At 49.7% G+C, this 10,000-nt stretch overlaps 1 protein-coding gene across 1 annotated transcript in view; it reads right to left on the reverse strand.

Annotated features, from left to right (window-relative positions):
• irs1 (insulin receptor substrate 1) overlaps positions 1 to 8,377 on the reverse strand; it is a 13,807-nt gene extending 5,430 nt beyond the window's left edge. Inside the window, exon 1 of the mRNA XM_076976055.1 lies at positions 4,342 to 8,377. Within this exon, the coding sequence (XP_076832170.1) occupies positions 4,342 to 7,609 (3,268 nt within the window). The 5' untranslated portion in view covers positions 7,610 to 8,377. The remainder of the gene's footprint in view (positions 1 to 4,341) is intronic.
• Positions 8,378 to 10,000: the final 1,623 nt, after the last annotated feature.

The following is a 10,000-nucleotide window of genomic DNA, read 5'->3' on the forward strand; positions in this document are numbered from 1 at the left end:
CACAAACAAACACCCCCCCCCATTAAACTAAGCAACCCAGCACAGACGGTGGGGGCCCATCAGGAGGGCAGAAGACAACAGTTACCTAAACGTGCTGAAACACTCCACACCCTCCACTCGCAATCATGTACGGCTGAAGCAATACGTGATAAATGTCCTGGGATCCTTTTCACCATCCCTGTCCATCATCTGACACCAGGAAGAACTCCACCTCCCATAAAACCCACAGCTGTAGCCCCGCCTCTCCATCTTGCCTCCGTTTAATTATTTGCTTCTACCTTCTAATGTCTGTGTATCTGTGGAAAGCAAAGCAACCTGCCGTCACAGTGCGAGGCTTTTCAGGCCATTACCCAGATCCTCTAACCCCTTTAAAAAGATATTAAAGTAAAAAGTGTGTCAATTCCACATGAGTCAGTGAGTGAGGTCACAGCGGGGAGGGAATTTGTTGTTACCCATTACATTTTAATCCCGTACGACTCAGTATGCGTGGTGCTGTTACTGACTCTACTCTGGTACTACCTTGCAAATACAGCTCACCCACCAGGACACCCCCCCCCTCCCCGTGATCTGACCGTGTGAACCATGCGTGAGGTTCCATTCTCAGCCAGCCCTGCACACACTTTCATGAGGAACATGAGAGGACACGCGCTCACATAATTCTCTCACACACACACACACACACACGTGACCAAGAAGTGTGTGTAACAAAATCCCGAACCCAATGAAAGTGTCCAACAACCCACCACCTATATTCACCTTTGACACAATAAAAGTAGTTTGTGCTTTTAATTTTATTGGCTTAGAAAAGGTAGAGCAAGAAAGAGAAAGATTGATCAAAATTAAACTGGTATAAAGAGAGAGGGAAGGCGAAGGAGAAAGAAAGGAACTCAACAATGAGACCCCGACCCAGCAGGCTGGAGTGGGCGGGGCCTGCAGTCTTCTCACACTGACCCGGCCCACCCAAGAACTCTCTCACCCCGCCCCACCCCACAGCCGGCCAATCGGAGCACATCTCCCTGTCGCCTCAGTCCACAGCTCCTTAATCCACTGTGACATGAGAAGAAAGCGCCGCGGCGACCGTGTAACCATGGGGACCGGCGGTACAGGCAAACAGCCATACGGGAGCATGCTATGCACGGGACATGTGCCAAAGACTGGGTCCTGCAGAAGATCCACCCCCACCCCCACCCACACCCCCACGCCTGCCCACCCACACCCCCACCCCCACACCCCAACGCCTGCCCACCCACACCCACACAGCACTGCATCCTGCAGCAATTACACTGAGGACTTAAATATTTAGAGGCAGACAGACAGACAGGCAGCCAATGACACTGAAGAAAAAAAAATATAGCACTACAGCCTGTTGCAATTAGACATGAACACTCAGGCGCACACTCAGAGAAAGTAATTAAACCAACACTCTGACAGATGAGAACACACAGCATAAATCAGAGCGCTCACGCGGAGAGAATTATTCAGCCCCCACAAAAAGAAACATAAATGCTCATTCGCCCACCGTTTATTTTAAATGGACGCAAACAATCAAACTAATTATCCAGGTCACCCAATTTACAGTGCAAACACACACACGTAAAACGTAAAAGTGACAAAAGTAAAAGTGACACACACAAACACACACACCCCTACCTACAACACTGGACAATGTTTTCAATTGGAAAAAAAAATCTGATAAAATAATATTTGTAGTAGTAGGGTATTTTCCCTGTAATTATGACAATTTTTGGTCCCATTTGTCAAAGCTGGCAGTCTGAGCAACACTGGTCTGACAGACATGTCTGCTGAAACCTTCCGCCCCGTCACACCAATCCAACCTCCACTGCAGGAACGAGGTTCAGGTCCCTCGTTTTTTTTTTTGATGAATCCATTTTAGATTAAGTTCAGGCTTCATATCATTTACTAGACAGAGCCATTAACGCTAATAATACGAAACAGGTTTCCTCAGCGAATAAACTGCAGTGTAACATGTAACATTATCGCACAAAGAGACATAAATGTCATCCATGTGCAAGTGCGAGGGGGTGAGGGAGGCGGGCCTGTCGGCAGGGCAACACAGTCACGGCCGCCTGGAAAAGGAGGGGCTTGGGCCTGCATCATAATGCCCCGCCCACCTAAGAACTCTCTCACCCCTTCCTGGGGGGAGAGGGGGCGGGGCTGGGAGTGAGGGGGTGCAGCTGCTTCGTGAGCACACCATGTTCACTGTAGCCATGTAACAAACACCTCTCTGCTCCCGTCACCTCCGCGGCCTCACGGAGGGGGTGTGGCGGGGGGGTTGGTGTCGCTGGGGTGCACAAATGCACGCACACACACACACACACACACACGTGCGCACACACAAGCCCACCCACCACACACTCGGGTTCTGCAACACTGAAGCCCGTGTCCTCAATTGCTAAAGCTCACAGCACACACACGCGTGCACGAGCACACACACGCACGCACACGCACGTCTGTTTGTACACACACGTACTGGTTCCTCCATCAAAACGAATTGCCAGGATCGTGACTACTTCTGAATTACTGATTGTGTACCAAAACCACAGAACCGACTTGCAATCAGAAACTCACAATCAGTGTGTGGTATTAAAAACAGCAAAGTGTGATGCAGGATTGAGCTCCTGGTAAATGCAAATCTAACTCCAAATATAACCTCAGCATGGCTTCTGCCTTGTATTTACATATGATTAAAAATGCCAAAGCCTCCGTCTGGACATCTTTGGAATTTTGAGCTCCTAGGTTTTTCAGAGGGAGGAAGCTTCATGGCCCGATCAGAAGACGACTTCTCCCATTCAGGATCAGATGGTAAATTCAAAACCAGGGTCTGGTTCCAGCTGGATACTGGGAAAGCGACAGGCGAGGAGGTCTGGATCACTGGGACCAGTGCTCACCTCCAGAACGTCTGTGGGACAAAGACCCTTCAGGGCGAGCTTCATCGGCCTTACTGCATACAGCTGTTATGATTCCAAAAAGAATGGAGGACATACCAGCGAAACAAAGCAAAAGTGAGCATGGACAAAATAAAACCAGTGCAGATTCAGGAATACACGTGATTGGTTAATGTTACATGGAGAATATGCAACATCATTAGTTACTCTGGGCAACACCACTGTAAACAGAGTGTCCCGTCTTAGTTTTAAAACTAGCGTGACTCATCAAATCTCGGAATCCGCAGGCATCAGAGCTATAAAGTGTCAGTTTATAGCTCTCCCAAGTCAGTTTCCGACAATTCTCACTGTAATAAATACTTCTAACGCAGGCTGAAGCCAGTGTGACCAATGTTCAACGTAGGTACGTGTGTGTCTGGACACTTGTAAAGGCTCCGCAGCACTGCAGGGTTTTGGACGCTCTGGGCTTCCACACATCCATGACTCATATGTCTACAAGGCCCTTCCTTAGATGAATCAGTTGTGTTAAAGGAAGGAGAACCACTAATCCATTGAGTCCTGTGGTTCTCCGTTACAGAGTACCGGTAAATATGAAACCAGAGTTCCCGGTTTAATCTTTACTCGTGGCTAAGGCACTGCCCAAACAAACAAACAAACTGGACCATCTCTTTCCCTCTCTCTCTCACACACACACAAACACACACTAATAGGGAGAACTTCTGTGCAGGCACACCAAGGGAGGAACTAACAGATAAAGCTGGTGAGACCTTAAATAGAACGCAGGCACCACAAGATGACCCCTCCAGGAGAGGTTTCTCAGAAACACTCGCTCAACCCATTCACAAAAACGCTGATATTAATCAGCCGGCGTACGGACATGGCCGAGTCAACAGCCGACTAAACCATCCCCTGAACGTTCATTCACGAGCAGCGCTCCCGCACAAAGAACACGCGGTACTTCTGCTCCCCACGTGACTCAGAACTTCGTACGGATATTTTTCTTCGGCGTGGGATGAGCGAGTACAGGCCTGCCGAGCCCTCTGCACCCCATTCACACACACGTTCATTTATCAGGCTGCTGTGTCAGGGTGAGAGGACTGGCACCTCCCTCGGCCAACACACCCCTCCCCACACACACACACACACACACACAAGCCCACCTCCACCCGCACCCACAGCGCTCTGCTGGAGTTCCAGGACAGGGATTTTCCACTGAAAGCCCAAGCGTCACCCATGACTGGGGGCTGTTTTATAAACAGCCACGACATGCACATTGCTTAAAAAAATGCTGCAAGATTATCTGTTTTTTAAATCCCTTGCTCACACACACACACACACACACACACACACACACACACACACACACACACACACACACAAATTGCATCAAGTGCTTCCACAAAATATGATTTCAAAATGTGGCCATAAGACTTACCTTCTCTACGGATGACGTTTCCTCTGGTCTCGTCTGCTTTTTGGAAGTTTATACTGGCGTAGGCGGCAAGCTCCTCGGCCCCTCCCACCGCTCCCAGCTCCGCCTGCCGGGCCGGGAACAAGCTACGGTCCAGAACAAGCTGCTCGCGGTTCTGTGCCAGATCCAGATCTATGTAGTTCAGCCCATTCTGGTCCTGATGGTCTAGGCTGGAAGCAGTCAGCGCTTCCCTGCATCCGCCGGCAGGGCAAGCGGCTGCGTTCTCAGCAGGCTTCAACCAAACGTTCTCAAAGGAGGCGGAGCTATGCCTCTTCACGTCCTCCGACTGAAAGCCTGCCAGCGTGCCTACAGCCCCTTTAGTTGCCGTGGAGGCGAACGTCTCGGAGCTGTGCCGTCTCCGGCCCTGGGGGTCGGCCCGGATTACTTTGGCGCCCTGGTTTCGCGCAGAGGTGGAGTTTATCCGGGTGAACGCGCTCAGTCCAGACATGGGACCTATAAGAACAGGCCTACCTTGGGCACCGCCCATCGTTGAGATGTCATCATTGGTCGAAACTGAGCAGACATGGGTTTCAGAGTCGGGCAAGGTGGAGTTCAAAAGCATCTCCGAGTCAGGAAAAGCTCTGCAGGGGGCAGCCAGCTGCATGCTGATGTAGTCGCGCTCACAAACATTTTCACAAGGCAGAGGGTGGGAGGAGGCGGAGCTCTCTGATGGAGTAATGATGTCATAGTCTGAACAGGAAGTGGAAGCTGGCATTATAGAGTTCGAGAGTGAGCTTTGGGAGCCCAACTGCATATTCATATAGTCGGAGGATGACGATCCTGACTGGACATCAGCTCCGTTACTGGAGAAGGCTGGAGAAAACAGAGACGCTAAACTTGCAGAAAACGGTTTGTCGTTAAACTCAATGTTGACATACTCCCCGGGACTTTTGGGTTCAGGGGGAAACGGACCGTCTCGCATGCGAGGAAGAGTGCTAGCCTTGTTAGCATCCAGCGACAGCCTCGTTGGACGGGTGAGCCTAGAACTGACCTCTGACCTCTTGGACCTCACAGCAGGCGGATGCGAGCCACACTGCCCACCCAAACTGTCGCTGCTAGCCGAGGAAGAGGAGGAGTCGGGGCAAACAAGGCGACTGGCACCCAGTGACATCCTTAAGGGATTCTGATCCTGCTTCCTGTTGGCATGTTTGAAGGAGCGAGGCAGGGAGAAGTAAGCGTGTGAAGACCTGGAGCGTTCGTCTACGGGGCTGAAGTAGCAGTCCGGTGGCGTTCCGGCAGCTGAGCAGCTGGCAGGAGACATGTTTATGTAGTCTCCGCACGACGACACCTTCCCCTCCGCACTGTCGACCGACAGCTTGGGGTTAACGCCGTTGGTCCAGATCTTCCCGTAGTTTGTCAAAACATCTGGGGAGCAGCTACCACTCGGTGACATCATCATGTAACCGTTGGAGTCCACTCGCGAGTGCTGTCTCGGATTAATGATCTGCTGCGGGGCCGAGACGCTCTTTGGACTCATGGGCATGTAGTCGCCGCTCTTCCCGGTCATCGCTGCGGGGGCCACGCCCGGCGACATCGGCATGTAGCCGTCATCCTTATGATTCGGCTCGCCGCCGTCGACCTCTGGTGGCGGATCTAAGTCTTCCTCTGGATACGAGTGGGCGGGCATAAGTAAGTTGCGATACGTCGATGACGACGATGCGGACCGGCTGCGAGGGTATGTCGGCGTCATGACTGTGTATTCATCCAGCGAGGCAGTGGATGATTGTGACGGTGTTTTCTGGTGGCACACGGTTGGGGGTGAAGTGCCGGAGGAATGAGTTCTTTTCCTGAAACATTTCTCCAGCTCTGGCTCGTCCAAGCGGGACAATGTGCTCCTGGATTGACCTTGTGACTGGCTCCCGGTACTGGTTAGCGAACCCGGCTTGGCCATGCAGATGTAGTTGTTCAGTTCTTCTTTGGCAGGGGGCGTGTGTCCGAGCGAATCCGGGCTCACGCTGCGGAAGGAGCTCCGGAAATCACAAGGACTCGATCCGTATTCGTCAGAGGAGATGAAGCCGCCATCGCTGGGTGACCCAGAGACGGAGGCACTGGAGCGTCGGGGGAAGAGGCACTCGGAGGTGGAGCCGTGTCCACTGGTACTGCTGGAAGACAGGCTGACTGGGCTGGTAGCCGATGGGGAGTATCGTGATGAGGGCATGGGGATGGACCTGCTGTGGTTCAGTGGCGGATGCAGCCTGGACCCACCCCTGTGGCGATGGGACTGCGGCCGGGCCGTGCACGGGCTGCTCGGGCTCCCTTCCGCGGATGCTGGCCTCGACATGGTGCCCTCACCATCACTGGATGCCCTCACTCTGAATGAGTGGCTGTGTTTGCCTAGTCCGGCAGGAGAGGTGGCCGCCATACTCTCTGTCCTCGAACGCCTTCCCAGCCCGACCTGACTCGGGGGAGGGTTGTTGTGATGATGCCTCGTCTTGACTGGCACTGAAATTGGGTTGGAGCAATTAGAGGAAGACTGACTTTTGCTGCGTGGCCGAAACTCTTCACTCATGGCTTTCATGGCTTCCAAAATAGTTTCATGCATGTTCTGCGCCACGACAGAATCGTCAACCTGCATCCAAAATTCACCCTCTCCCGTCACGGCGGACCTCCCAACTTCTATGAAAAAGAAATTTTCAGAGTGGCCGCATCTCCGAATGTTCATTAACTGCAGCACTACTGCCGCCGCGTCAGAATTCAGTTTAACAAAACCCAAAGTCTTATTAGTCAGACACAATCTGTAAACCCCAATTAAGTTTTTTGTCTGTCCGAGTCCCTTTGGTTTCAATATGACCTGCCACACCTCTTTGAAGGCAGGTCCCGGGTTGGTCTCGCCGTAATTGTCCTCCGCGTCTCCGTTGTTCTCAGCGGTGTCGTGGACCTTTCCTCTATTATGAAGGTCCACGAGGGCTTGATACCACCCGTCCTGCTCCAACTCGTTGTCTGCTGCGACCGCGAAGTATTCGTCCTTTGTGTAAAGGGCGACAAGGTGTTTGTTTTTGGAATCCGCTCTTTTGTTGATATTAAAGCAGCTCTCAAGTGTAATGGACCTTTTTGGAGCCCCAGACTTGAGTCTCCATTTTTTCTCGTTCTCGTAGTACTCCAACCTGGACGGGCCGCTCGCGCTCGCAGCACGCAGGACAAAAAACCTTTTGTGCATGCTTTTGGGTTTCCTTAAATAACCCACCTTTCTCACGTCTGAAAAACATCCCAGCTCTGTAGATGGACTTGCCATTTTAGAAAAATACGTTTGTTTTAATGTTAAATTAATTTCACAAAACACTTTACCCCAGAACGGGATGGAAAAGTTTAGCAAATTTAGCAAAAAAAATCAAACACTCTCCATTGAGAAAACGCAGTTGTGGGCGCCGCTTGTTCCAAGTTAATTTTGCTAAAGCGCTTCAATGAGCTCCTGTTAGCTAGCAGCCCATGCCAAAACAAGCACAGTTGGAGTCAATAGATACCTTTGTAAATGTCTATTCTTTAGCAGCATGGTACATGTTTATCACAACTAACTTTAAATAATCCATTACCTTACTTTCTAAGATATGCAACACAAAAAACCCCGGAAAGTACCAAAAATGTATCTTGTGTGAAGAATAATAATAATAAAAGTCCTTTTACTCCGGAGTTCCAAACGCACCATCCAAACAAGCGGAGTCAGCGCGCGACCCCATTTAGCCTCGCGCGCGCCGCAGTATCACGTCCACCGACTCGGTGCAAACATTAAAGTGCAGAAACAAAACAATAATAAAAAAAGTGATGCACGCGCGCGTTCCACGCGAGAAGCCTGCCGAAAAGGTACCGAAAAGTTAGAATCCAGTTATAGTCCGAGTTAGTTGGGTCGCTTCGTTGGGATCGCAGAGTCAACGCAAGCCGAACCAAGGCGCCTACATGGTGTGTGTTCGTATGGGTCGCGATCCCCGAGCCCGTTCCAGTCCTGCTCCAAAGAGGCGAGACACGTGACGTTTCGATGCGTGGCCAGTTCAAAGGGGAGTTGCAGCCTAGCCTGTTACAATACAAATGAAGGGCCCGCCCATTAAACGCTGATAAAACCCTGTTGTGTCTTTTCATAGGATGGGAGTCTCGTCAATCATCCCGGACACCCCGAAAAAAAAACTTTCTAAGTTTGGATGTAGCCGTAGGCGTAGTAAAAAAGTGAAGACGCAAAGCAATCAGGCGTGGATGTTGTTTAGAAATATTTGCAGTTTCTCTCCACGTCATGGCCAACTATTGCAACACCCCATAAATGATTAAATCTTCTCTCTTAGATATGCTATTCACGTGAAGAGATTACGGGTAGTCTAATTCATAAAACTATCAGTTACATCCTTCCTTAAGACGAATTAAGACACTCTGAAATCTTATCAAAGGATTGTACGCATGAGTACAGATAGTGTATCCACGACGTTACGATGAAATGTTTTTCTTTTGTGTTAGGCTTGACATGTTTAAAATAATAAAAACAGGTCACAATGCCTTGTAGGAAAATACAGACGAGTTGGTATTAACAGGGGGTCGGTTTTAAGTATTTTTACGAAAATAGCTATTAAGTGATCAACGCTGCCGCCTACAGTCTCGTGCTTGCATTCAAATTAAAATGATTTTCACACCTCGGGTGGCTTGTCTTTAGTTTGCTCGTGTAAGACCCTGTTTAAGGGCCCGGGGAAATAGGTTGTGATGTGCCCAGGTTTATATTGCAAGCGATTTAGTCGTTGGAACTCCTTCATCCTCCCCCATATCAGTAAGTGCACTCAACCATTCCACCCGCGCTTCCATTCATACATCCATGCACGTACAGTCCTCATTGTGCATTTCTATGGCTCATACTCAGATACTAGGCTACTCGTTGCTCTCCAGAGTTTGTGCTTGAATCCCTGTGGTGTAGATGCTCAAAGCTGGTTGAAGATGTAATCACGTCTGACAGAGAGACACACACATACAGAGCGAAAAATAGGCTACTAGCTTACATCACAGCACAACTGGGTTCATGCAGTGCAAACCTGTGTGCATGCAAATGTGTGCACACACAGTTTCCTGTTAGAATATTCTGGCAGTTACTATTGTCGTGTGTGTCACACTTAGTCTATTTTAGACAAACTAATTTGGTGCTCGCACACTCAAACACTGACAGACACGGACAAACTAGACTTTTACATAAAATCTGTTTAGCTTGACCGCACAACAATTCTCTCTCTCTCTCTCTCTCTCTCTCTCTCTCTCTCTCTCTCTCACACACACACACACACACACACACACATACTCATTCCTGCAGCATCTGACCTGCTGCTGGCCTGGCTCAACAGTTGTCGTGGAAACACGGCACAACACAGACACTGCCCAGTCTGCTTACATCATCTGTGCCCCATTTCACTAACGCTATGTCATCCCTGTGCTCCTCCTAAATCTTCATTACCATCATCATCATCATCATCATCATCATCATCATCATCATCATCATCGCATCACTATAAAACCTAATTCTGAGGAGCAAAATAGGACTTGATTGGTACTAATAGAATGAACAGAAATGTATGAAGGAAAAAATATAACATCAGTATCATTACATCAATGTGTCTGTTATAAATTCACAATGAGTACATTTTGTTGTACAGTACATTTTGAT

The sequence above is a fragment of the Brachyhypopomus gauderio genome, chromosome 16, assembly GCF_052324685.1.
Source record: "Brachyhypopomus gauderio isolate BG-103 chromosome 16, BGAUD_0.2, whole genome shotgun sequence".
Taxonomy (NCBI): domain Eukaryota; kingdom Metazoa; phylum Chordata; class Actinopteri; order Gymnotiformes; family Hypopomidae; genus Brachyhypopomus; species Brachyhypopomus gauderio.